The sequence below is a fragment of the Somniosus microcephalus genome, chromosome 8 (genome assembly GCF_052327205.1).
Source record: "Somniosus microcephalus isolate GS21.2 chromosome 8, FLI_Smic_1.0, whole genome shotgun sequence".
NCBI lineage: Eukaryota > Metazoa > Chordata > Chondrichthyes > Squaliformes > Somniosidae > Somniosus > Somniosus microcephalus.
Genome location: NC_140994.1, coordinates 222196183 through 222222730, shown reverse-complemented (window position 1 = coordinate 222222730; position 26548 = coordinate 222196183). Strand labels below are relative to the sequence as shown.

General features: G+C 41.3%; 1 protein-coding gene across 1 annotated transcript in view; it reads right to left on the bottom strand.

Moving 5' to 3' along the window:
* Positions 1-1585: 1585 nt before the first annotated feature.
* Positions 1586-26548, bottom strand: part of LOC147114118 (gamma-aminobutyric acid receptor subunit alpha-6-like) — a 31822-nt gene continuing 6859 nt past the window's right edge. Inside the window, exons 6-9 of the mRNA XM_085995735.1 lie at positions 17677-17820; positions 14811-14963; positions 13635-13885; positions 1586-2459 (exon numbers count right to left, since the gene is read on the bottom strand). Of these exons, the coding sequence (XP_085851861.1) occupies positions 2166-2459; positions 13635-13885; positions 14811-14963; positions 17677-17820 (842 nt within the window). The 3' untranslated portion in view covers positions 1586-2165. The remainder of the gene's footprint in view (positions 2460-13634; positions 13886-14810; positions 14964-17676; positions 17821-26548) is intronic.

Below are 26548 nucleotides of genomic sequence, written 5' to 3'. Positions count from 1 at the left end.
TGTGGAAAGTAAGCTAAATTCTAGCTGACTTCATCTCTAGGCTCGTAAATAACAATCTGTGTAAGATGTGCTGATTCATGGGTTATTCCCATTTTGTTTAATTTTCTGAGGAATATGAATAATCACAGGTAAACATAGTGTTCAGTGCCATTCACAGCTCCTCAGATAACGAAGCAGTCCATGCCCGCATGCAACAAGACCTGGATGATGTTCAGGCTTGGGCTGACAAATGGCAGGTAACATTCGCACCACAGAAGTGCCAAGCAATGACTATCTCCAACAAGCGAAAGTCTAACCACCTCCCGTTGACATTCAACAGCATTACCATCGCCAAATCCCCCACCATCAACATTCTGGGGGTCACCATTGACCAGAAACTTAACTGGACCAGCCACATAAATACTGTGGCAACAAGAGCAGGTCAGAGGCTAGGTATTCTGCGGTGAGTGTCTCACCTCCTGACTCCCCAAAGCCTTTCCACCATTTACAAAGCACAAGTAAGGAGTGTGATGGAATACTCTCCACTTGCCTGGATGAGTGCAGTTCCAACAACACTCAATAAGCTCGACCTCATCCAAGACAAAGCAGCCTGCTGGATTGGCACCCCATCCACCACCTTAAACATTCACTCCCTCCACCACCGGCGTACCATGTGTGCAGTGTGTACCATCTACAAGATGCGCTGCAGCAACTCGCCAAGGCTTCTTCGGCAGCACCTCCCAAATCGGCGACCTCTTCCACCTAGAAGGACAAGGGCAGCAGGCGCATAGGAACACCATCACCTCCAAGTTCCCCTCCAAGTCACACACCATCCTGACTTAGAAGTATATCGCCGATCCTTCATCGTCACTGGGTCAAAATCCTGGACCTCCCTCCCTAACAGCACTGTGGGAATACCCTCACCACACAGACTGCAGCGATTCAAGAAGACGGCTCACCACCACCTTCTCAAGGGCAATTAGGGATGGGCAATAAATGCTGGCCTTGCCAGTGACGCCCACATCATAAAATGAATTTTTAAAAAACTCACAAGAAAACGAAACCCTGAAGATAGTTAAACAAAATTCCACATTACTCAACTCTTACTTTTTGAATTCAATTCTGTTGCAGTGTCCCATTATCTCAGTCCACACATTGGACTATAGCTGTGAGACAAGAAGAAATGACGCCATTCAGTGGAAGTGCTACCACCAGGGTAGAACAAACTGGAAAAAAAAAAGAAAATCTGGTAATAACTCCAATAAATTGCTGGCAAGAAAATTTGTACTATTGTCGAGTTCATTGAGTCCTTCAAGTCATCCCACTGATGTTATCACCACTCATTATTTAAACAATTTTGTTTTTTAAATTATCAACAGAACTAGATCTAAAAGTTGATCATCTGTTACTGTTTGATTTTCATAAAGAAGTCCTGATGGTGCAGATTTCTCTTTAATTAAGTTGTTATTCCTTTCGCAAGGTTGGATGGTTGATGTGTGATTACTGCAATTTAAAATTTGGATTTTTGTTTTCTAAAAAAATATATTTTTTACACAATTTTTTCACCAAATCAAAAGTGTGAACAAATAAAGCCTTCAATATCGAATAAAAATAAAATGTTATAATATATTGCAGTGTTTTACTCAAACCATAGAGAACACACAAAATAAATTTTTTTCAAAATCTTTCAGTACTGAAGCTAAAAAAACGAACAAAATGTTACATGGTTCCAATATGTACAACCCACAGTATTTCCCTGTATTTAAGAGTCAAACCAAAACTTGCTATGATTATAGATTGGGTCACATGGTATACTCATATCATGTTCCATCAGAACAGAAGTGTAGAATGCATAAAGCAGACTTAGTCCATTGAGTTCTGTCCTTCAAATGAGAAAATGTACAGTTTACACTTTCAAATTGAGTTGTTGCCACTCTGGTCAATTTATTTCTTTCTTCAGTAGGTATTTTCATTTATTATGTATTATAAAGAATAAAAAATATGTAGAAGAGTATTTCAAGATAGTAACACATTTCCCCCCCAAGAGATTATATTGTCATCTGAACCCTTCACTGTGCTGCTGTCTTGTAACACACTCTTTAATATCCATTATTTTTGTGTACATACTAATACTGGTATACTAGTACTATTTGGTTGCATATACATGTAAAATATGGCATAGAAAGTTATATATTACTTCCCATTTCCATAGTGTCTTTTGAAAGGTACACTATCCAATACACCAGATTGAATGCTCCAAATGATAACGGAAAAAGGATCCTGGCATACTGGTCTATTTTGCTGGTGCCAGTATCAGGTTGTGGTTGAGCAGATGGAGAGAGACCAGGAGAGGAGCACAGAATTGGTGGCACATTGCTGGTATCTGGTATGTTAGTATCTGGTTCTATGTTGGCTGCTGACTCTTTCTGAGGTGCCAAAGAGTTAATTCTTTTCTTTAAGTTGCAATTGGAATCAGAATGCTAAAAATAAAAATAAAAACTGTTAAGAAAATGTATTGAAATGATCTTCTTTTCTGGTAAAGCTACCTTGCTACATTTAATACGTTTTCAGTATTTAAGGTGGGAAAACCAAGCAAAAGTCAATTAAAGCACAAATCAGTTGTGTGAATTCAGTTTAGTTCAGGGCTACCAAAATAAATAAGGAAAGTCTATTGCCACTACTAATCTCCTGTAAAATATCTGGATTATGGAGAGTTTGTGCGCAGTCGGAAGACTGAGAATTTTTTTTTAATATAATTTTTTTTTGCAAAACCATAACTAAGATGGTGTATTAATGAGTATTTGAATAGCACAAAATATTGTCAATTGTAACAGTTTTTCATGATTCTGATGAATTTTACAAAAGTCTAGTTTCACTAAAAGATGCAAATTAAGATCTCCATATGTACCGCAGGTCACTGCTTTCTCCTTCGTTCTTTGTTTAACAATTCATCTATTAGCAGGAAGAATGAAAGAAAACTTTTAGGAAATCAGGAAAAATTCTGAAAAAGTGGCCTGGTTTCAAGATTTGTATCCTTTCTTGGGAATTAAATTAAATGTGGTGAATCAAGCATCTTTAATTCATATTACACAAATCATCTATTTATGAGATGCGTGAAATAAATATATAAACAATTTTGTAATAAACTTGGATGGGAGTATAAAATCAATCCCACAAAGCTGGGTCAGCATATTATTACAGATCCGGGTCATTGTACTCACTTGTCAGCAATCTGCCCTGTTCCACAGCTCAGGTGGGATTGCAACAATAACCGTACATTTAACTACATCCAAAACATTCATTAGAGTCGAGACTTTTCAAGTTGCTACGTATTGTTAAGAATTCAGAATAAATGCGCTCCACTCACACTCACACTCACAACTCAGACATATACAAATACACAGAACAACTGATCTATACAGAGATACGTGGGCCGGAATTTTAAGTTTTGACACGCCAGGGGCGGGGGGGCCCAGTAGAATGCAGGAAACCCGAAAGCACGCAGTGGAGTTTTAACTCCACAGTGCGTGTGTGATGTCATGGACAGGTTACCCACCCGGAGGTCAGCCTGATTGACAGACTGGCTTCCAGTTGGGCTGGAAAAGAGGCTGCAACCTCAGGTGGGGGTCCAATCCCAGTGGGGCGGTCCTATCCCCGACCCTGGAGGTCTGATGCCCCACCCCAGGAGGATCCAATCCTCAACCCCAGGCGTGGGGGGTCTGATCCCGCGGAGGTCCGATCCCTGACCCAGGGGGTGGGGGTTTGTATGGCGGGTGGGGGGTTGATGGGGTGGGAGCTTGGCGGGCCAGGAAGAAGCACTCCTGCTCCTCCCAGCCCACAAGGATTGCTCTCGAGGCTGTCCTCGCCTCGCTGCAGCTGCCTGAAATCCCAAGGCTCGGAAATCCCGGTCGGCCACAGTTAAACCTGCACAGCGGTTTAAATCCGAGGCTTCCAGCCTCATTATTTAAAGTGCCAACCCGCCTCCTGGGAGCAGGCCGGCTACCCGCACCCTGTCCCGCCTCCATTAAAACTGGAAGTGAACAGGTCGGAGGCAGGTTGAGGTTGGGATTCAGGTTTTTAAAACTTTAACCTCCCACCGGACCTCAACCCATCCGTTTTGTGGCGTTAAAATCCCCCCAAGGATGCAGAAGCATAGAGGCATACACAATGGGCTGCTTTTAAAGAGGAAATAGTTCAGGTACAGTTGAGGTACATTCCCACTAGGGGAAAGGCAGGGCAACTAAAGTCAGAGCTCCCTGGATGACAAAAGAGATAGAAAATATGATGAAGCAGAAAAAGAGCACGTATGACAGATGTCAGGTTGCAAATACATCTGAGAATCAGGCTAAATATAGAATGTTGAGAGGAGAAGTGAAAAAGAAAATAAGAGGGGGTATGAGAATAGAATGGCAGTCAACATAAAAGGTAATCCAAAAGTCTTCTATAGGCATCCAAATAGTAACAGGGTAGTAAGAGGAGGGGTAGGGCCGATTAGGGACCAAAAGGAGATCTATGCATGGAGGCAGAGGGTATGGCTGAGGTACTAAATGAAGGAAGAGGATGCTGCCATACACATAGTAAAGGAGGAGGTCGTGGAGATACTGGACAGGATAAAAATTGATAAAGAGGAGGTATTAAAAAGGTTGGCTGTACTTAAAGTAGATAAATCACCAGGAGCAGATGGGATGCATCCTAGGATGCTGAGGGAATTGATGGAGGAAATCGCGGAGGTGCTGGCCATAATATTCCAATCCTCCTTAGATATGGGGCAGTGTGAGAGGACTGGAGAATTGCAAATGTTACACAATTGTTCAAAAAAGGGTGTAAAGATAAACCCAGCAACTACAGGCCATTCAGTTTGACCTCAGTAGTGGGGAAGCTTTTAGAAACAGTAATCAGGGACAAAATTAACAGTCACTTGGACAAGTGTGGATTAATTAAGGAAAGCCAGCATGGATTTGTTAAAGGCAAATCGTGTTTAACTAACTTGATTGCGTTCTTTGATGAGGTAACAGAGAGGGTTGATGAGGGTAATGCAGTTGACGTAGTGTACATGGATTTCCTAAAGGCATTCAACAAAGTGCCACAATATAGGCTTACCAGCAAAGTTGAAGCCCATGGAACAGTGGCAACATGGATATGGAATTGGTTAAGTGATAGGAAACAGAGAGCAGTGGTGAATGGTTGTTTTTTGGACTGGAGGAAGGTGGTGTTCCCCAGGGGACAGTTCTAGGACCACTGCTTTTATTAATATATATTAAAGACTTGTACGTGGGTGTACAGGGCACCATTTCAAAATTTGCAGATGACACAAAACTTGAAAGTATAGTGAACAGTGAGGAGGAGAGTGATAGACTTCAAGAAGACATAGACAGGCTGGTGAAATGGACAGACACATGGCAGATGAAATTTAACACAGAAAAATGTGAAGTGATACATTGTGGTAGAAAGAATGAGGAGAGGACATATAAACTAAATGGTACAATCCTGAAGGGGATGCACAAACAGAGAGACCTGGGGGTATGTGTGCACAAATTGTTGAAGGTGGCAGGGCAGGTTGAGAAAGCAGTTAAAAAGGCTTAAGGGATCCTGGGCTTCATAAATAGAGGTATAGAGTACAAAAGTGTGAAAATTATGATGAACTTGTATAAAACACTGGTTTGACCCCAACTGGAGTACTGTGTCCAATTCTGGACACCACACTTTAGGAAGGATGTGAAGGCCTTAGAGAAGGTGCAGATTAGATTTACAAGAATGATTCCAGGAATGAGGGACTTCAGTTATGTTGACAGGAGAAGCTGGGGTTGTTCTCCTTGGAGCAGAGAAGATTGAGAGGAAATTTGATAGAGGTGTTCTAAATCATGAGGGGTCTGGACAGGGTAGATAGAGGGGAACTGTTCCCATTGGCAGAAGGGTCGCGAACCAGAGGACACAGATTTAAGGTGATTGGCAAAAAACCAAAGGCGACATAAGAAAAAACTTTTTTACGCAGCGAGTGGTTAAGACCTGGAATGCACTGCCTGAAAGGGTGGCGGAGGTAGATTCAATCATGGCTTTCAAAAGGGAGTTGGATAAATATCTGAAGGAAATATATTTGCAGGGCTACGGGGAAAGAGCAGGGAGTGAGACTAGCTGAAGTGCTCTTGCAGAGAGCCGGCACGGGCTTGACGGGCTGAATGGCCTTCTTCCGTGCTGTAACCATTCTATGATTCTATGATTTTACATATACAGTCTGATATATACTGTATACTGTATATATATATATATGTAACAGGCATGCAAGACACACATTCCTAAAATTGTAAAGAACCATACATAAACACACACATTAATAAAGTCACAATACAGCTATACGAAGGTACATACACCACATGACTTAATTGTTTTACCATTTTCCATTACTTCAGTAGAAACCTTTATGACTGCGATTGTGATTTGCTTAATGCTGCTGATCTATACTACATGATGATAAAGAGAGGCAATTAGTCTAATAAAATACAATGGGTCTTTAATAAAGTGCATGTATTTTCTTGGCCAATGCTTTTTTTTTGTCAAAAACAAAACATGCACAGCTTTTCATCCTGTCTCATTAAAATTACCTCACCTTTCTAAAGTATAAAGGGTTGGTCTGATATATCTACATTACTGTGTGTAGTTCTGGTCACCTAATTACTGAAAGGATATTATTGCCCTTGAGAGGGTACAAAGATGTGCAACTATAGTGTTTATTTTACTGGTACTGATTTTGTTCAGATTTTGGGAGACTGACATACGGGAGCCAGCTCCTGACATTTACTTTACAGGACCCATGATTCTGCCATGGGAATGAGCTAGATTTAGTTGTGTAAACACAGGGATGGTCTCCCAGAAATTGGTCCCTTGGAATCTGAATGAAATGAGTGCTAGAATAAAACCCCCAAAAGATAATTACCATTGTCAGAAATGTAGGTTGTGAGGAAAGGTTAAAAAGGTTTGGTTTATTTTTTGGTAAAAGGGACTTTGATGTAACCTAATTTAAGGTTTTCAAGATTATGATGGGATTGCTTAAATTGTTCCAAGCAAAATGTGTGCGGATTTGCCACCAGATTAAATAGATAGTATTTAGCATCTTTGTCTAGTAAAACCTAGAGGCCCCAAACTGGACCTTTGCACAGGCATTAATAATTTTTTACATTATAGATCATAGTTTATATCAAAATAGATCAGATAAATTCCTATTTGTCTTGTCTTATATTTTGGCTCAAGGAACTAAATCATATCTTGATTCAGCCTGGGCATGTACAGCCACATCAAATTCTCAGATCAAGTTTAGTTCTGCGGACCCTCACAATTAAATAACCTGCCAATACTCATTTTTAGCACTTACACATGAATAATGACTACTTAAGTAACTGGAGAGCAATAGCTGCCAATGGAATTGGATCCTAACAAGAAAGTCTTTAGGAGAGGAGGGCTGGGAAAACAGTTCATGAGAAAAATAAAACGTCTAATCAGTGGTCCTTAAAGGGAATACTGCAGGCCACCAACAAAACAGTAAGTTTTCTTTTTTTACTTGCATTTATGTGGAGGCAGGAGGAGTGTGGCCATCCTGCTCAGTAAAAGCCGCTTTGAAGACTGAAGACACAACAAAAGGTAATAGTTAAACTTTACTTTGTGGGGCCAGGAGGAACAGGAAGGCACTGCTGGTCTCCACAAGGAAAGTCTCGGGGGGGAATTTTGCAAAGGGTCAGCAGACGCGTTTGGTGGTGGGTCGGGTGGGAAAAAACATTTTTTGACAGCGGTTCGGGACCCCGCTGTCAACCCGCCGCCATGTGCCTTTCTCAGATGTCGGGTCTGTCAGCACTGAACAGACCCGACACGCAACGGCGGGGGAGGCAATTCAGATCATTATGACCTTGTTAACTGCCCATTAAAAATAATTTTGAGCTCACCTTTACATTTTACGAGGTCGCCCACGGGGTCCACGCTGCTCGGGGATCACGTCAGGTAAGGAGGTCGGGAGTTGTATGACCATGGAATCATCTCATTACTTGACAGCTGCAAATGTGCTACAAAAGCTCCCATCTCACAGCTGTTCACTTTCCAAGCTCTGAAGCTGTTGCTGACTGCATTTGGAAGACAGATTGAGCTTTATGCACGTTGTAAGTGTTTGGAGAAAACGCTCTATCCACTGTCACCTCATTGGAACAACCTCTCTCACCACTGACAGATCACTTCTGTCATCTCAAGTTCACCTGCAATCTATTACATCAGCATCGGTGCCCTTGAAACTCTCTCACCTTAGTCCTCAGAATCCCACCACGATCAGCCCCAACACCAGCAGCACCAACAACAATACCAACCTTGTTCACAATCAACTGATGCTGCACAGGACACAGGGCATCAGCACCTGACCACATTACTGCCTGGAAGGCCAGGGATGGCCTCACCATGGCCAGATTTACTTCACTTGACGCTTTACACCCTGGCTGCCACATGACGCGCCAGGTTGGCATCACCCCACACCAGCACCATAAAGCATCCCTACAATGCCCAAGCCATTCCTTTCACACTCATCACCATTGCAGGGGGTACCGTTATGTCTCACCATTCACTGCAACACACTAATCCACTTCCAAAGGTGCACACAGATCTGTCCAAGAACGCAGCGTTGAAAATAAAGGTTTCAATGTTTGACACCACATTAACAGAAACTTTATATGAACATTGGTTAAAACACACAAGTGCCTACCCTTGTGTGTTGTTAGTTGGTATGATTGGACTAGGATGAGGGTAAGTATGAGGGGTGGCTAGTGAGATGGGGAAGTGATAATATAGATAGAGATGGATGGGTGGAGCTGCAAGGTAAGTTGGTGTGAGTAAGGATGTGCAGGAGTAAGGTAGGGAAGGTAGAGTGATGGGCATGTGATGAATGAGCCAGCAGGATGAAGTTGAGTGTGGCTTTGCAGTAATGTTTCGTGATCTACTGAGATCATTGAAAGGTTTGCGCCACTGCAGCCTGGTCCTCCTGACGACATCCCTGCTTGTGCCCTCCTGTGCAATGTGCAACCAGGCTACGTTGGTCTCCTGGGGAGGTCCACTTCACCTGACGAAGGAGCAGCGCTCCGAAAGCTTGTGATTTCAAATAAAGCTGTTGGACTATAACCTGGTGTTGTGTGACTTCTTACATTTGTCCATTGGAAGGGAAGAGAACCTCCCTGCGTGCTGTGACTCCCTCCATAAGCATATGGAGGAAGTCATGGGAGAGCCTGGGTGCAGCCATGCACCTTAATGCAGTGTTTGTCAGTGTTTCCAGCACCTCAATGCTGTAGAATACTGACAGCACAACTGTCAAAATACATTTGCGCATGGTCCCTTTAAGGGAACCGGCTGATGATGCGTCATCAAATGACGTCATCAGACCTGCTTCCTTCAATTGGCCGGCAAATGCGCTGGGCGAGCTTAACAAGCCCAATCAATGTAAAATCATTCTGCACAGCAGGCTGGAGCCAGCAGTGGGGTCGGGACCCACCAGTGACGTCACCCGCCACAGACCCACCAAGGTAGAGGAAATCGAGGCCTCGGCCTCTGTTGCCCTGGACTCCCCTCCACCTTCCCACCCTGCCAAGACCCCTCCCCACCACTTACCCTCCAGAAATTATAAACCTGGTTGATATAAATCTTTCAGAGGGGTGTTGAAGGCTTCTGGTGGCAAAATCCTCAGCTAAGTGGAAGAAGTTGATTGATAGCATTTTGTAATGAATAGCAGTGATCTCCATATTTTTGCAAACAAACAAATGGGAATTTATCTCCAGAACAAAACCTCATACAAGTTAACATGATAGGCAAATAACTATATTCAGTCAAACTGGTTGGATTTACCTAAGATTTGGAGACAAAACAGTACTTTAGAGTCTTATGTAATTAAACATTGGGTAATTAAGCATGCGGTACTCCATTATCCCTTATTCTTTGAGCACTACTCCTGACACTTAAACTACCACAGCCCGATGTGGAAAAATAGCATTGCAGAGATTCATAACAGCTATTTGAAAGTAACAAGGTTTGGTTATTAACCAGAGATTTACAGAGCAATAGAAGGTGATTATTTCAAATTTGATGTCAGCTTTCAATGTACTTGTAATCTGATTGGTTGTTGACTGTCTATTCAAAATTGATTGAGGATCCTGCAATATGATTGAGGACAGCTTCACACAGCAACTCCACAGAATACTACCATTAGCAGACAAATAAAATCATCCTTGCATGCATACAACCTTCAATTCTGCACTTAGAAAATGCTGTCCATTGTATGGAAAACTATCATTTTGATGTTGCATATTTTTAGAAGTTCTCCCCCATTATTCTTTTTCCAGTACTCCTCACAAAACATTACAGATCTTACAAACGCATACAGCAAATGATATTTTCACTCAGCTCATAATGCAAGCATCAGTAAAAGTAATCAATTTTCTACCAAAATCCACAGAGGAACATGGTACAAACCTTACTGACATTTTCTCACATTGAAAGAGTAATATCAAATAGTAGCCACAAAAGGACAACTGACCCTGATCAATTCATATCTCGGATTTTCCTTCAAATTTCTGTCACTCCTTCTCTGCCTCTCCAACATTGCTCTTAATCAAATGCATGTTCCCAATTTCTCTCTCCATATGTACACACACAGATACTCTGATCTCTCTCTCTCTCTCTCACAATACAGAATATGAGGAACAGAGAAGTCCCTCACATGATTAGAAACAATCATTGTTGTTGCATATTATCATTTTCATGGAGATTAGTAAGAATGATTGAAAATGTAGCAGGTAATTATTGCTCCTAAAGAGTTGTTGATAATTTTTCTTAATTTTGAAAATAATGTGAAGTCAATAGGAGCTACCTTTCTCTTCCCTGTGATTCCAAGTTCCTTACCATCCCTGCTGTATGCCCTCAAGAACCTGCTGCATGTCTGTACTAAAGGTAGTATAGCAGAACAAACAAAAGTAATGGACTGGATTTTGCAATAAGAATAACGGTGAGGCTAACAGCGCTCACTGCTATGATGGGGTAAATCGGACAGCACTTCTGGCGTCCACACATGCACAGTTAAACGTGGAAATCCAGAAGTTTCTGTCAGAGATGCCCCGCTCCTCCACAGGGAACGCTGATGCAGTCCTTCCCAATTGACTCAGCACTGAAATGAATGCAACGCGTGAACTTGCGGTACTTGCTCACTAGTTCTGCACTAAAGATGGCAGAAAACATTAGGGCCGGTGCATTCAGGAGTAAGGGAGTTTTTAAATGGCATGATATTTACTGCCAAATAACCTCTCTGGCCCTGAAAAAATAATTTTACAAGTGTGGACTCAGAAGATAATTATTAGTGTTGTAGATTTTAAAACATTTTTTTTACTTTTTCTGTCTGTCTCTTTTTTCTCTCTCTGTTAATCCCATCTGTATTTCCCAATATTTATTTCACTTTATTACATGATTTAAATCTAAATTTATATTTCCTGCTTTATACTTCCTGGTTTAGGCTCTGCGGCCGGAATTTTGCCAGCGCTCAGGCGGCGGGTTTGGAGGTGGGACATCTGGCAAAATCGCAACGATTGACAGCGGGTCGGAAACCTGCTGTCAAGCCGCCTCCAAACAATCTTCCCAGGTGTCAGGTCCCTGATTTGCGCATGGACCCAACACCTAGTGGCGAGAAGAGGATTATAGGCACTTAACTGCTTGTTAACAGGTTGTTAACAGGCAGTTAAGAGGCTTTTTGCAATTTTGACAGGTCTACTGCGGGCTTCCCAAAGTCCGAACACCACGCCAGGTAAGTGTGGCCTGCTGTGGGTCTACTGTAATGTTTCTGCATTGATGACAGCTGCAGAAGTGGTGTGAAGGATCCAATAATACACTGGTGCGTTTCAGAGGTAAGAAAATGTTGGGAAAATCATTTTTAATGCATTTACACTTTTCTGTAGGTGACAAGTTTTGAATTGTTTGTGTAGTCCCAACTCATTGGGAGAACCTCTCTCACCAGTGACAGATCACTTCTGTAACTTCACCTGCAGCTGCCATCTGTTCTAGCCTAAGGAGGGAGTTATTGGAGAGCCTGGGTGAAAGGGCTGACCTTTTTACAGTGATTGTCAGTCTTTGCAGCACCTCAATACTGTCAAACACTGAAAAAATCAGCTGTCAAAAAAAATTGTGCATGGCCCCTTTAAAGAAACTGGCAGATGACGCATCATCAACTGACGTCATCTGACACCGGCTTCCTCTTAATTGGTCGGAAGCCCATTGATGTAACATCGCATCTGTGCATCTGATGTCGTTGGGGGCAGGACTGGAACCCGGAAGGCAGCTGTCCTGCCCCCAAGCCGCATCAATAGGAAAAATTGCGGCCTGCATGTCTCAGTAAGGATTCTTCAATCTGATTGGTTGAAGGGCCTTGCTGTTTCTTGGCCTGCTCACAGACACCACAGATGTCCACTAGAGGGCACCACACTGGATCAGATGCCAGATTAGAGCAAGTCTGCACTCTAAAACCCTCGAAAACTTTGTGGGCAGTTGTCAGCAAGGTGACCGGCGAGCACCGTTCCTTCGCCATTGACTGCAAAATCTGTGCCAATATCTTTAGTCAGTGAACTTCTCTCTTCCTCACCTTGTATAGCATGTGTGTGTGAGAGAGAGCGAAAAATGGCAGGTGGGAAAGTATGGCTGGGAGAGTGAGGGTGCAAATACTGCAGTCTGTACCAGTTAGGGTCAGCTGTTCTTTTCTAGGTGTCAGCCTTGGTGCAGTTGCAGCTCTTAGTCAGAAGATTTAGTTCAAGTCCCAGTCCAGAGACTTGAGTATCTAATCTAGCATAGGAGCTCCCCTGGTTTACTGGCCAACATTTATCCCTCAACCAACATCACTGAAACAATTTATCTGGTCATTTATCTCATTGCTGTTAATAGAACCTTGCTGTGTGAAAATTGACTGCTGGTTGCAGAGTGCTTTGGGAGGTCCTAACATCATGAAAGGTGCTATATAAATATAAGATTTTTTTCAGTTACTGAAACGCCAAATCAAACCCAGAAAATGCCTGCAAGTATTTGAACATGATTTAATTATACTTTCTCCATACAACACCTTGATCTCTTTAATGCTACAGCTGTTTCTGAATGTAAAATGCAATCACCTTAGCTGTGCAATATTACAAACAAAATAGTTCCAAGCCTTTAAATTTGCTGTGACAACTTAATATTTGTTAGTTTTATTTGCTTTAAATCTACTTTTGTGGAGAAACGGCAGCTATCAGTGCTGACGCTGGCTTATGATTCAGGCCATGTCATTAATACATTATGGTCACATTGCGGGGATAATGGCGGCGATATAATTACTATAAGTGTATATAGATACAACCTACAGTTGATAACTTGGAAGGATGTTATATAAGAAATATATATGACTGAGGTTTTAATTTTGTTTATGGACACAGAGAAGTAAAATTTACACTATGACTAATTTTATACATTATGCTTGAAATTACCTTACAATCTGTATAAAGTTATCTTATGGAAACAAAGTCAATGACATCTTTATTATACCAGATAAGAATAAGATTAAGCAGGCAATTTACAAATGATGTGTTATCATGACTTTGTCTTTTCTTGTCAACAGGTGTGGGCTCACTTACCGAAACTATCTCCTCCGATTCAGGCACTCCTATCACTGCTGACAATGCCGCTGTTCTGGTTGCTTTCCTTAGGACTTTTTGAGCCTGAAGATTTGTGAAGTAGTTCACAGCTGCAAATTCGATGAGTGCAGAAAAAACAAAAGCGAAACATACAGCTATGAACCAATCCATAGCAGTAGCGTAGGACACTTTTGGTAGCGAGTGGCGTGCGCTGATGCTTAGTGTAGTCATGGTTAAAACTGTAGTGATACCTTCAGCAAGTTAAAAAGAAAACAATTAATCTACTTAGCATTGTTAGTATTTGGAGTTGATAACAAAGCAACAGATTAGAATGTCAATAATTATTTTTATTTTTTTACTTTGAATTTCTTTGATCACCTATGTTAAGCATTATTTTTGACCGAGAAGGCATTGAAGCAAGCTATTCCTAAATGTCCACCAAGTGTGTTTATTTCTTATCCGCTCTGAAGTATATTGTCAAGTTATGGTATATTTTGTGACATGGACCCTTGCCCACTAGAAATTAGACTATGGCTGTCCAAACTTAATGCACTCAGGATTCTCACAGTCAGCAAAGGGCCATTATTACGGCCCTAATCTGGACTGGAGCCAAACCCAAGTCCCAGAATTGGGCAGAATTTTTAATTCAGTATATCACCACTTCCTACATATTTGAATTTTTGAGTTTTACAGCATCTCTAGAAAATGCCAGAGGGAACAAATAGTACATGGAAAGCACACATGAATCAGAAAACTGTAAAACATTAGCACTTGTTCTGTAAGTTTGCGATTTAAAAAAAGAAATCTACACATAATTTATTGACATAAACTCACATAAATGACAAAAACACAATACATGAGAAAACAGACCAAACACTTCAGCTTCTAAGTCACCACGCACAATGATGTACAAGCAGACACAGTAAAGGTTTCCATACCCGCCACAGTATGAGCAGGGACAGATTCTTTGTTTATCCAGAACACAACCTGAGACAAAACTATAGTCATGGCGCATGGGATGTAAGTCTGAGTGACATAATGGCCTAGTTTTCTTTGTAGGTAAAAATAGACTATCTGTATGGAGTATTCACCTGAAATGGATAAATGGTGATGGTAAATAAACAAAGACTGGATAATGAACACAGCGGTAAGAAGGTGTTGTAAATCAAGGCATACCGAATACTGTTCTAGCTGGGACAGACTCCTTATTAATCCAGAAAGACACTTGAGAGAGAATTACTGTCATAATGCAAGGTATGTAAGTCTGAATCATAAAGTATCCCATCTTCCTTTTTAAGTGAAAATACACTGTCATCACTATGTATTCACCTGTTCGAAGACAAATGTGAACATTGTTGTGATCATAACATTATACTGTACATTTTGTTCTCTTCGTATGGAATGACATACTGTAGATTGAGTAATGCATAAAGGATGCAGCATGAAAATAGAGAATACAGCATGAGAAATAAAGAATATCATAATAAGTTGCAAGTGGTAAAGGTCCAAATTATTTTTGCATCTCATCCTTACAGGAAAAATATATGTACCCCATCACACACTTCCAGATTGTATTCTGTTGATAGAATATACATGTCTTTAATTTGTATCAATGTTTTTAGAATTACCATTAATGAAGGCACTTTAATGCCCTTCAATAAGTCTGTACCTGTCATATCTCTCCTGACTTGAGAGGCCACCATATTCACAGAATCACAGAATCACAGAAACCCCACAGTGCAGATAGAGGCCATTTCGGCCCATCGAGCCTGCACCGACACATATCCCACCCGATCCCCGTAACCCCTACACCAACACATATCCCACCCTATCCCCGTAACCCCACATATTTCAATCTCCCTAACACTAATGGTTAATTTATCATGGCCAATCAACCTAACCCGCACATCTTTGGACTGTGGGAGGAAACCGGAGCACCCGGAGGAAACACACGCAAACATGGGGAGAATGTGCAAACTCCACACAGACAGTCACCCGAGGCCGGATTCGAACCCAGGTCCCTGGCGCTGTGAGGCAACAGTGCTAACCATTATGCCACGTATTGAATTATACCTTTAGCAGTGTTAAAGAAATCAAATCCATAGGATTGTTTAATTGTAAACTATAAGATGTTGCAGCTCTGGGCTACACAGTAACATTGAGGTTTAGTTCTGAGACTTGAGATGAAGGCAAAAAATAAACGAATTAAAACTTAGAACTGCTGCTTAAATTACATACAGTATATTGTTTCAGCTTTCATTTTTAAAAGTATATTACAGTTGTATCCTTTTACTTGACCCACAGATGGAAAGTTTAGTCTAACTTTAATGTTCCAGTGCCATCTACTTTGGATCAAGGTTGTTCAAATAATTATATTTTTCATCCCCACTACTGGAGATCTCCTTAGTGACGATGGAAAATATCATTCACATCAGCTGCAAGACAGATTAAATTTTGAAAAGTAATATCAAATGCAATGTTATCATACATAAACATGTGATTTTGTTTTACATTATATGTGACATTTTTCATGTCACATGTGTGTGACTTATACTTTCCTATGACATTCAGTAAAATAAAACCTCACATTACTTCAGTTCAAAACAAGTGGTATGGTAGCACTTCAGTTCAAATCACATAATGCAAGACCATTTTACAATCATGAGAGTCTGCTGTTTATTAACTTACGCTAAGATACCAGGGCCCGCGAAACATCACTTGGAAAAATGAAATAAAAATGCCACCTACAAACTACCATCTGCATATTATGAATTATAATGCAGCTTGGAGTCTACCCCAAGGCAGTAACAAATATTTAGACTGAGATACTACAGAAAAACTGCTTCATCTTTCTTTTGCACTTTATAATATCATCTCAATGCCTTGTGTTATTCATCTGTGACGCACATCTATATGAATTACACATAGGTAATAGCATGTTCCAGGGCAGCAACACATTAAAGGGTTGAAACAATGTCATGTAATGTGAGAGGGAAGCTCAGGTAGTTTATCAATATTTTGTTAATGCCGAGATCTATTAGTATCTAGAAATCACCGTCTACTTGTATTATTCTTCAAAATGTATGCAGATTTAATAATTTTTTTAAATAATTTTAATTTAAACTTAACATAAATCAAAAGTGAAGATACATTATAATACTGCATTGTTCAGCAAAATAAATCCAGTTAGATTTGCAGATATTTTTATTTTTGTATATTTTTACATTTCAAGTTCAAAAATAATGAAATTCTAAAAGATGTGGAAAACACTAAAAAATACAAAAATATCGAGTGAATGTATGTCATTACAAGCTGCATTCTAAACAGTGTATGTGCCTTGTAGGGCAGTATGGATGGTTTGGTAAGTTAAACTTAATCATCATTTTCAGAAAAAAAAAATTAAGATTTGAAAGGTTTTTTTGCTGTAAAATGGGAGCAAGTGACATGATTACTCAGTACAGTGCAAGCAGTTCTATTTCAAACAGATGGCAGGATTCTATGATTGTATCATGCAGTTTGAGTCAGGTTGCAGAGTTGCAGGTGCCTGCCATCTGTAAGCTTACCATTCAAATCTAATTTTCATCAAATGGCAAGTACTTGTTATTATGTAGAGTTACACAGGTAGGAATGTAGTTCCAGACAAAAACATATCTTGATGTTCAGATGACTGTGAAAACCACTTGATGCTGCACTAATAGGATATCATTTAACCTCTCAATGTGTTGCTGTCTTGCAACACAAACCAGTTCATGCATTGTTGTGTAATAATCATATTAAATATCAAAACACATTTTATAAAGTATTTCTATTTCTAACATCAAAATCACAACATTTTCAAATTCAGCTAGTCAATTCTATCACTGTATTGGGAGCAGGGTGCAATCATTTTGTACTACCAGCCTATTACCTCTTCCTATTTCAGTTGATTGATAATTGAGAACTTTGTATTAAAAAGTAAAACTTGGCTTGAATTATTTTTGAAGCTAAAAACAACCAATACTTGAGAGTTAAAACATATAACTGCAAAAATAAATGCACTTGCCTGTGTTGGATTTCAGAGTTTCACTGGATACTGTTTGGCCTACAAGATCATACTGAAGCAGACTTGAAGATTCATCCGGTACTTCTACTGAGTACAAGGGGCCCTTCTTCCATGTGTAAATGATTTCGCTTCTAGGGTAGGCGTCTGCAAATTGAATGTCATGTGTCAGCTGATGCTCCCACCGTATACTGCTTGTTTCTTTTTTAATTGCCTAATAAACTGTTTTCACCAGTTAACAGAATCACCATGCTTATTTACATCAATAATGCTTCACAAGCACCGCAACAGACGGCATCCGGGAGCACCAAGTACCTAAAAACCAGTGTACAAATATTAGAATTCATTCAAAAATTGTGTGGCTTGTTAACAGTTCCTTTCTGCCAACCTGATGATTGGATTCCTATGAACTTCCTCCAACATTTTTGTTTACTTCACTTGCCTGAACCCCACAACCTTATTGTATTTTTCTATTTAAAATGTCGTGCTTTTCAATCTGATGAACAAAAAAGAAAATGTATCCTTAGAATACTGAAAATGAGTCTACCATGATTTATTTCATTAAATGTGCATTCCATTGAAAAATTAACTGGCTTGCTTGCTTTCTTTCTGCTTTTCTTTATTAGGGAATTATCTACCAAGCTTACTTTTTAAAACAACTTGCTTCAAAAATGTCACTAAGGGATGTTTACTCTGGAAGATTTAATATAGCGTATCTTAGTTTTTGTTAAAATGATAATCAAAATAGCACCAGGTCGATCTGTGAGGGCCAGTGTTAACTCAGCTCACTGAGAACGGGGTGGTAACAACCCTAAAATCAGAATGCTGCATTTCCACTTGATCCTGCCCACTGCCATTTCGCCAGGGGCCTTTACAATTGCGGCCCAAGTGCCCGCCTGAAACAGGTGGGAGCATCATTATTATAGTACATAAATTGGGGTTCTATGTACATTGCAATTTCAAGATACAAATGAGTGGAGCATGCACCGCATACATGGTGAGTGACCTAATCAGCAGTCCAGAAAGGGGCCACTAGAGGCTGCTTACAAAACGACCCAGGAAATATCTAATTTTTTTGGCAGGGACAAGAGGAGCTCCTCCTGGACCCACAAAAAAAATCCAGATCGCTTTCTGCCCCCTTGAGGCGTCCCCTGGGATTGCATCCCTCCCCATCCCTGGATCGGAATGTTGGTTGACTGTGTGGGAGCGGGCCGATTTCCCGCCCTCCCAAAATCGTCGAACTGCAGTGGGACGCCGGTTTGGCGTCCATGCCTGCTTGGTCTCCACGAGTAGTTAAAATCGACCTTGTGATGGGTTGATTACAAAGATGGTAAAGTAATTTGTGATACATTTCCCAAAATGATAATGTCACTTCAAGCATCACTAATTATAAGGCTTTGCTCTTTCCATAGAAATCTTTGAATTAAAAAATTTAGATAATTTACACATTAAATTGGTTAATTTTTATGGTCTGTTAAGAATAAGTTCAATTTGTCAAGAAACAAATCCTTGCTTCTGTTGTATCAAGAATGTCCCCCAAGAATTCCTTGTTATATTGGTACTAATGAGCCTTTGATGATACATTGGGATAAATTGCTTCTAAACCACGTGTTTCTTAAGTGGAGAAGTCTGTAAGATACATCACAATAACTTTCTAATAGGATTAGTACAACTTATCCCTGGATTTCTTGCTATCACTGTATGTGAATTAGAACTGATTAAAAACCTTGAGGAATAACTGGGGCATAAATTCAACATTATTGCATCCCTGTTACAAGCATAAAATGGACAGAACAATAACCAATTTAGCAGGGCAGAAACCTACACCCAATCTTCATTGGGGTTTGGGCCACTGCTAAATTGGTCAGGTTCTTTTTTTAGGTGACCCTGGATGCGCAAGCTCCAACTATTATTTCCAGGTCTTGAGCGACCTAACCAGTGGTCCTTAAAAGGACCACAGGGGTGGCTCAGAAAGAGGCCCCAAAACTTCCACAAATGTCATTTTCTGTGGAGTCAGAATGAGCAGGAGTGCTCCTCCTGGCTCTAAAAAGTCAACTGCGGGCAGTTGTTTGCCTACCATCACTCCCCTCCTGATCGCCTGCCCCCTCCACACTTAGCTGTGCGTATTGAATCATAGAATCATCAAAATTTACAGCACAGAAGGAGGCCATTTGGCCCATCGTGTCTGCATCGGCCTAATCCCACTTTCCAGCGCTTGGTCCGTAGCCTTGCAGGTTACGGCACTTCAAGTGCATATCCAAGTACTTTATAAATGTGATGAGAGCTTCTGCCACTACCACCCTTTCAGGCGGTGCGTTCCAGACCCCCACCACTCTCTGGGTGAAAAAATTTCACTTCAACTCCCCTCTAATCCTTCTACCAATTATTTTAAATCTATGCCCCGTGGTTATTGACCTCTCTGCTAAGGGAAATAAGTGCTTCCTATCCACTCTATCTAGGCCCGTCGTAATTTTATACACCTCAATTAAGTCTCGCCTCAGCCTCCTCTGTTCCAAAGAAAACAACCCCAGCCTATCCAATCTTTCCTCATAGCTAAAATTCTCCAGTCCTGGCAACATCCTCGTTAATCGCCTCTGTACCCTCTCTAGTGAAATCACATCTTTCCTGTAATGTGGTGACCAGAACTGTACACAGTACTCTAGCTGTGGCCGAATTAGTGTTTTATACAGTTCAAGCATAACCTCCCTGCTCTTATCTTCTATGCCTCAACTAATAAAGGAAAGTATCTGGTATGCCTTCTTAACCACCTTATCTACCTGTCCTGTTACCTTCAGGGGTCTGTGGACATGCAATCCAAGGTCCCTCTGTTCTTCTATACTTTTGAGTATCCTACCATTTATTGTGTATTCCTTGCCTTGTTGGCGCTAGCCGAAATTGGTTAGGCCCTGACAGGCAAGTTGCATATAGGCGCCTGATTGGTGCCCACAGCTCGCCAGAAGTATGATGGTGAGGCCTAAGGATGAATTTAGGACTGTCTTCAAGCCTCTCTGTTGTGGCGTGGCATTGTTGCACGCCTGCCGAATCATGCCCGGTTTCAAGCGCTAATAGATTTAGGCCCCACTGTCGCTTAATAGGAATTCATGACATATTTTGCTCTGTTGCTAAACATTATTCAAAAGTAGGTGTGAGTAAAAAATAGCATTCTGCACTTTTCCTCCACTTTATTTTTGTGAAATTTACCCATCGGAGAAAAATATAGCATTTAGTACTACTGAAATAAAAAGGGGGACTCTGTGAATGGAGCAAACTGGCTCTTAACAGAAGTTGCACTTAAATGTTTCAAAACACTATACTTGAGTACGAGAATGCATTGACCTTTAAAGTCATGGAGCTCATTTATATTTGTCTATTGATATGGAATCTATTCAAATGTTTAGACCTTAAAAAGGCTAGAAAATATATTTGACTGTTAATAGTTAAAATGAGTAATAACAACAGAAAATGCTGGAAAAACTCAGCAGGTCAGGCAACATCCGTGGAGAGAAATTTGAGTTGACGTTTCGGGTTGGACCCTTCTTCAAAACTGGAAAGAAAAGAAACTAGATCGGAGGCAGGGCTGCGATCGGACAAAAGAATAAAAGAAACAAAAGAAGTAAAAGAGATTAGAAGCTAGACGAGATAGTAATAGGCTGGGATTAGGTGTAAAGTGTACTGGCAGGGCAAAAGATAGCTGCCAGGTGTGAGAGAGAAACAAAAGGAAAGGGGGGGGGGGAAAGGAGTGGAACAATTACAAGAGAAAATGAAATGGGGGCCGAGCTTATGATCTGAAATTGTTGAACTCGATATTGAGTCCGGAAGGCTGCAGACAGCCTAATCGGAAGATGAGGTGCTGTTCCTCGAGTTTACGTTGAGCTTCCGTGGAACAATACAAGAGGCCAAGGACGGTGAGGTCCGAGTGGGAATGGAGCGTTGAATTAAAATGACAGGCGACCGGAAGCTCGGGGTCACCCTTACGGACTGAATGGAGGTGTTCCGCAAAGCGGTCACCCAATCTGCGTTTGGTCTCCCCAATGTAGAGGAGACCGCATCGTGAGCAGCGAATACAGTATACTAGATTGCGAGAAGTACAAGTAAATCGCTGTTTCACCTGGAAGGGGTGTTTGGGGCCCTGGACAGTGGGAAGGGGGGAGGTATAGGGTATAGGGTTAAAATGAGTACTCTGCTGGACTGTTACTGGTCTATTCCTTAAATATATCAGAACCACAGAGGAGCAAGTATATTGAAGATATGCTAGAAAGTCACAAATTATGGAAAATAAGCTGTAACCAAATATTACTGCTGGCATATTGTGAGTAGTTACTGTGTACTATTTACAGGAAACTTTGTGATATCCGGCACCGACGGGACCGGCGTGTTGCCGATCTATCAAAACTGCCGGACATACAAAGTTAATGTTGAAGCATACAGATGTTTTCATCTCCGTATCTGACTGCAAACACTGTTGCTTAGCAACAGCTTCTAAAGAATCGGCTGCAACTGCAAGCGTCTCTAGCTGAAGCTGTTGCTATAGCTACAGACCTTGCAGTGCCTGACTGGGAAAAAAAAAGAACGAGAACTAAAAAAAACTTATAGAAAACGGCTCCTGATTTTTGCCATTAGATTGAGTATTCCGGACATACAACCTCCGGATAAACCAAAGTTTCCTGTACTATGAATCAGCATATATTCTGTTTATAACACATGTTGATGATAAATGATGTTTTTCCAAGTAAAGCCTTGTGATTTTCACCTTTTAAGGTTCTGAATTTGTTACTGGATTTTTGGGAAGAAGGGATATTTCTTATCTTCAGAACTCAGTGGAAAATTGGGCCCTCAGTATGTATTTGCATGAGCTACCAATCACATTAAACAACAAAAAAGGCAAGTACCATAAACTCCCCTTAGAGCGAAAATCTGGGAGAGCAGCATGAAAGAGAATATCATGCTGAGTGGCAACAACAGAAAGGTAAGAAGCATGCCAAAGTCAGTGAATGCAACAAGGAAAAAAAACCATCGAGCAGCGGCATCAATCTGATACAAAGGAGTGGGAGGGTTTGGAGAGAAATGGATAATAACAAGATTTAGAAAAGATAGGAGGAAAATTCAAGAAACAGATCAAGATTGAGTTAGAGACAAAGGTAGCTAGTAAATATGGTTTGGCCTGACTGTTATGAGGGAAGGGCATAGGAATGAAAAGGAATGAGACATATGTGAATATTTTTCTGGATCTGAGATCCATAAACCGTTGGTAGTAAATTATGCTGTGATTTCCACAATTGCTGTATGAAGTTCTACAATATTTACTGAGTGGTACTTTTATTAACAAACCACTCCTTTACCCTCACCCCCCAAGAACTTATAACATTTTCCATCAAATACAATACATATTTAGATTCAATAGTACCTTTTCACCTGCTTTCTCCTGTCTCTGCTGTACAAGAATATTAAGAGCACACATAGCATAGTGGGAAAAAAAGTAGGAACCATGTCTAAGTATATATTACCATTAAGTCCAGTGAAAGAAGTTCTCCTGGTAGTCTAAGCCACATAAACTAGGAAAGTCCCAGGTATAATTCTCAGTCTTTGCTACTTAGCTGATCTCAGTTAGGACAGCAGTTGTAGCATTATAATTAGCCTTGATGCCTCTGCGCTGGATAGTAGACAAACCAGACAGGGTTCTTGCTTCTGATAGTTATTCCATGACCAGTGGTGGAAAATGTGCATGTTTAGACATCTTGGGTTGGAATTAGAGCATAAAGTAAACACCCAGCATTAAAGATCGAAGAAACGCAGATGCAAAAGGAAAAATTAGCATTTATGTAGTGCCTTTCATGACCTCAGGCCATCCCAAAGCACTTCATAGTTAATGAAGTACTTTTTGATGTGTAATCATTGTTGTAATGTAGGGAAACGCAATAGCCAATTTACACACAGCAAAGTTCCACAAATAGCAATGAGATAAATGACCAATTAAAATGTTTTAGTGGTGTTAGTTGAGCAGTAAATGTTGGCCAGAACTCGGCTGCTCTGCTTTAAATAGTGGCATGGGACTTTTTACAGTCACCTGGGAAGACAGACGGAACCTCAGTTTAACATCTGATTTGTAAGATAGCACCTCCGACAGTGCAGCAGTCGCTCAGGACTGAAGTGTCAGCTTAAATTATGTGCGCAAGACTGTGTAGTAGGGCTTGAGCCCACAACGTTCTGACTGAGAGGTGAGAGTGCTACCACTAAGCCACAGCTGACACTTGACAGCTAAGTGTGTTATGCACATAATGACACTACATCGAAATTTCCTAGTTCTTCTCCGTCCATTGCACCCGAACGTATCTCAGCTCATTATAATGACACCACCTCTGAGCCAAAGATCCATATACGTAAATTTCCTGCAGTTATGCTGATTCAAAACAGGTCTAAAATTATGCAACAATGCCATTTTTTGGTGCCTTTTTTGAGTAATTTTTAAAACATTATCCTCACTGAGACCTCTGAAACTTACATTTTATTTTCTGTTTCTTTGAATTCATTTTTATGGCATCAGTATAAGTTACGTTAAAAATTGAAAAGCTTCCACAATTGCTTGTTCTTAAACATACTGTGCCCAATGTGCATAAATAATATTTAGATGACTTGAAATTTCCATACTTAAAGAGTTCGGCGATGTCCTCAAGCCGCGATTGTTTATGCTGATTTCCGCTCATTTTACGTTCTGGTGTATGTTAAGTAGTTTGGCTGGAAATTTGGGTATAAATAGACATTGGCAAAATGGGTGCACGAATGGGCATACTTTTGGATGTAACTTCCCAATTACACCTCCACAGAAAATTGCAACCCCCCAGTGAGGGCAGGATTGGGCTCATCTATGATGTCTCCTTAGGGACTGACACTCACTATCAATGCTCACACAAGATGAATGGCCACTTGGGCAAAATACAGAAGGGCAGCTGACACCTAAAGAACTATAGGGTACGGTAGCCTAGTGGTTATGTTACTAGACTAGCCTGGATTAATGATCTGTGTGACGTGAGTTCAAATCCCACGGCAACTGGGGAATTTAAAATCAGTTAATTAAATAAATCTGGAATAAAAAGCTAGTGTCAGTAATAGTGCCCATGAAACTATTGGATTGTCTGGTTCACTTTACCTGGTCTGGCCCTCTGAAATGGCCTAGCAAGACACTCAGTTGTAAAAAACAGCTACGAAAAACAATAAGAATAAAAACAGACGGACCACTCAGCACTGGCTACGGACACGACAATGGCACAGTTGACCCTGCAAAGTCATCCTCACCAACATCTTGTGACAACATTGGGAGTGTTGTCCCACAGACTAGTCAAGCAACAGTCTGACATAGACCAACCAGGGGTGATGGTACAGTCGGGAAGGAGTGGCCCTGGGAGTCCTCAACATTGACTCCAGACCCCATGAAGTCTCATGGCTATGGCCAAGGAAACCTCGTGCTGATTACCATCCTACCTCAGCTGATGAATCAATACTTCTCCATGTTGAACACCACTTGGAAGAAGCACAGAATGTACTCTGGGTGGGGGACTTCAACATCCATCACCAACAGTGGCTCGGTAGCACCACTACTGAACGAGCTGTCAGTGTCCTGAAGGACATAACTGCGAGTGTGGGCCTGCGACAGGTGGTGAGAGAGCCAACACGAGGGAAAAACCTACTTGACCTCATCCTCACCAATCTACTTGTTGCAGATGCATCTGCCCATGACAGCATTGGTAGCAGTGACCACCGCACAGTCATTGTGGAGATGAAGTCCCATCTTCACACTGAGGACACCCTCCATTGTGTTGTCTGGCACTACCACCGTGCTAAATGGGATAGATTCAGAACAGATCTAGCAGCTCAAAACTGGGCATCCATGAGGCGCTGTGGGCCATCAGCAACAGCAGAATTGTATTCCACCACAATCTGTAACCTCATGGCTGGGCATATCCCTCACTCTACCATTACCACCAAGCCAGGGGACCAATCCTGGTTTAATAAGGAGTGTAGAAGAGCATGCCAGGAGCAGCATCAGGCGTACCTAAAAATGAGGTGCCAACCTGGGGAAGCTGCAACACAGAACTACATGAATGCTAAAAAACAGAAGCAGCATGCTATAGACAGGGCTAAGCGATCCCACAATCAACAGATCAAAGCTATCCAGTTGTGAATGGTGGTGGACCATTAAACAACTCATGGGAGGAGGAGGTTCCATGGATATCCCCATCCTCAATGATGGTGGAGTCCAGCACGTGAGTACAAAAGACAAATCTGAAGCGTTTGCAACCATCTTCAGCCAGAAGTGCTGAGTGGATGATCCATATTAGCCTCCTCCTGAGGTCCCCACCAACACAGAAACCAATGTGGAAAAATGCCCAGCTATGTCCTGTCCACAAAAAGCAGGACAAATCCAATCCAGCCAATTACCGCCCCATCAGTCTACTCTCAATCATCAGCAATGTGATGGAAGGTGTCATCAACAGTGCTATCAAGCAGCACTTACTCACCAATAACCTGCTCACTGATGCCCAGTTTGGGTTCTGCCAGGACCACTTGGCTCCAGACCTCATTACAGCCTTGGTCCAGACATGGACAAAAGAGCTGAATTCCAGAGGTGAGGTGAGAGGGACTGCCCTTGACATCAAGGCAGCATTTGACTGGGTGTGGCATCAAGGAGCCCTAGTAAAACTGAAGTCAATGGGAATCGGGAGGAAAACTCTCCACTGGCTGGAGTCATACCTAGCACAAAGTAAGATGGTTGTGGTGGTTAGAGGTCAATCATTACAGCTGCAGGAGTTCCTCAGGGCTGTGTCCTAGGCCCAACCATCTTCAGCTGCTTCATCAATGTCCTTCCCTCCATCATAAGGTC